At 33.5% G+C, this 2,500-nt stretch overlaps 1 protein-coding gene across 1 annotated transcript in view; it reads right to left on the minus strand.

The window, feature by feature from the left end:
• Window positions 1-2,500, minus strand: part of LOC125029199 (SAP30-binding protein-like) — a 13,766-nt gene that overhangs the window by 7,619 nt on the left and 3,647 nt on the right. Inside the window, exons 3-4 of the mRNA XM_047619060.1 lie at window positions 2,014-2,107; window positions 557-678 (exon numbers count right to left, since the gene is read on the minus strand). Of these exons, the coding sequence (XP_047475016.1) occupies window positions 557-678; window positions 2,014-2,107 (216 nt within the window). The remainder of the gene's footprint in view (window positions 1-556; window positions 679-2,013; window positions 2,108-2,500) is intronic.

A 2,500-nucleotide genomic window follows, 5' to 3' on the forward strand; every position in this document is an offset into this window, starting at 1 on the left:
TCCCTAGTCAGAATGGTTTATAAAGGGCTCCCAGGTTACTTTATGGGCTTTCAGATGTAAGTACCAGATTCAGGGTAGTCATACACACGCAATCACCTTGTGACATCTATTGTAAATAAATAACATTTATTCTATTTTACATCTTGCACTGCAATCAACATGCATACCAAGGAAAAAAAATCATGACTTTTCTGTGTCTACTTATAAAAACAAGAGATGGGAAAGCAAATCTAAAGGCCTTTTAGCTTTACCACTGAAATCTTATAATGTACCTTAATCCCTTGGCAGTGTAAAATCATATAATGACTGGCATCTAGAGGCTTTTTGATATGTTACTGAAGACTGTCAGAAGAAATAAGGCTTCATAAACTCTCACATCAGCCTGTGGAATCTAGATGTTTTTCATCCTGCTTCAAATCAGTGACAAAAACATACTTATAACTGCTATCTGAGAATGGCTAAGAAAAACAAGTTAAAAAGGATAAAATGCACAAACATACACGCACACACACACACACACACGCCCATGAACAAACACACACAAAAATAACACTACCTGAAGATGTGGAGAGCACTTCCCTGCTGGAGGGGCAGGCAACCGAACCCCCAGATCCCTTGTTACGGGCTTCTCCTCTTCTCCCTCATCTGAGCCGGTGTCCATTGGCTCAGAGTTAACCACTGGAAATTTAAATAAGCATAATAATCTTTTCAGATCAAATGATATCTGCACAAATGTAGACACAGATATGTGGTTTATTAAAGAATTTGCTTTAGGTCAGACTTTATATTTGTCTGTATGTACTAAGAATGAATTACATTTTTTTCTTGTTTGTCAGCATCCTGCAACCTAACAAACACTACTACAGTTTGTAACAAAACAGCATATAATCACAGAATTTTCCTTCATAAATGTTCCTTAGATGCAGCAGTGTTAATTCAAATGTTATCTAATTCATATATATATATATATATATATATATATATATATATATATATATATATATATATATATATATATATATATATATTTTCTTACATTCAAATAAATGAAATTAAAACTGGTGAGGAAAATCAAAATAAAATCATCCACTGACAGGAAATCCTATAAAAATGCAATTACAAAACCATAATAGGGATGCTATTAGTTCCAAAAGTCAAGTCTTTTAATACCAAGAAATCAAAATCATAATATTATGCATGTTTCCCAAATAATTCTGTAATGATGGACAATGTTAGAATTAACCTCCATGTCTGACAAAAATTTTCCATTGCTAGTATTGTCTGTGTTCAGAATTTCCAAGGTGTAGACACAATGTATTCTACTTAAAGTCTGCATGACATTTCCACTGGTGTTGGGTACATACACTGTATTTTAGTTTTAATAAATTTGTTTACAAAAAGTGATACCTTCATAAGTGCTTAGTCACTAAGGAGTCAATTATATGGCCTGCTTACTATTATCCATGTGTGACATTCCTTGAATATTAAGGATCTTCGATCTCTTTTACTTTAATTTGTATTGTCACTAATGTTATTGCTATTATTTTTATTATTACTACCATTATCATTACCATTATTTGACTCCTTGGTGACAAAACACTTCCCGAGTCATAATAAAAAAAATCAATAAAACAAAACCACAAGGGACAGTGCAAATCATCAACAGGTTAAGCTACATTGTATTAATGCTAACAGCTCATAAAATTCTCACTAATGCCACAACTAACATACTATCTTGTTTGTACTACCACCTAGGCCATCAATTGTTTAAATTTTGGTGCCAATTTGTTGTGGTCAAGCATACTAACTCCGAAAACTGAGTCTTCATGAAACATTAATATTGTTCATGGCAGGGCTTGGCTTTCAAGAGCTTTCAGAACAAGCATTCCAGTATTTTGGAGTCTTCTGAGCATATCTTTGATCATACGACCTAGAACATTTGAGGCTTTCACTATTCATAATCACTTCCATTTATCTATTTAAATTGATTTATTGTACAGAGAAAACACTTACCCTCATCTGGTTCTTCTTCTTCTTCTTCTGGCGGCAAATCCTCCACGTCCTCCTCCTCATCTTCTTCATTAGCATACGACACAAGTCTATTCAACTGTAAAGAGGGAAAACATTAAGAAACTCCCGAACTTACAGCAAAAACAACTAGAGATCCTCTAGCCTTATCTTTCCAACCCGTTTGCTTCCTTAATTCTTCCCTTCTCTTATTTCTCCCCCTTTTTCTCTCTATAAATATTACCTTTCTATCTTCCTCTTTATACACATCTTACCTCTCTCTCTCTCTTCCTCTCTACATCTCTCTACTTTCTGTGTCTATTGATATACAGATAATTTTCAAACTGATAATTTTGTAAAGTATAACAGTAATTCTCCAGTTTCCTAATACAAGTGGCAGATGTAGTGAAAACAGTAGTGAAAACTGAGTGATAATAACCACATGAACTACAATCATCAAAAAATAACAACAAAAACAAAAATAAAAAACAGC

This window comes from Penaeus chinensis, chromosome 9 (assembly GCF_019202785.1).
Source record: "Penaeus chinensis breed Huanghai No. 1 chromosome 9, ASM1920278v2, whole genome shotgun sequence".
NCBI classification, from domain to species: Eukaryota; Metazoa; Arthropoda; class Malacostraca; order Decapoda; family Penaeidae; genus Penaeus; species Penaeus chinensis.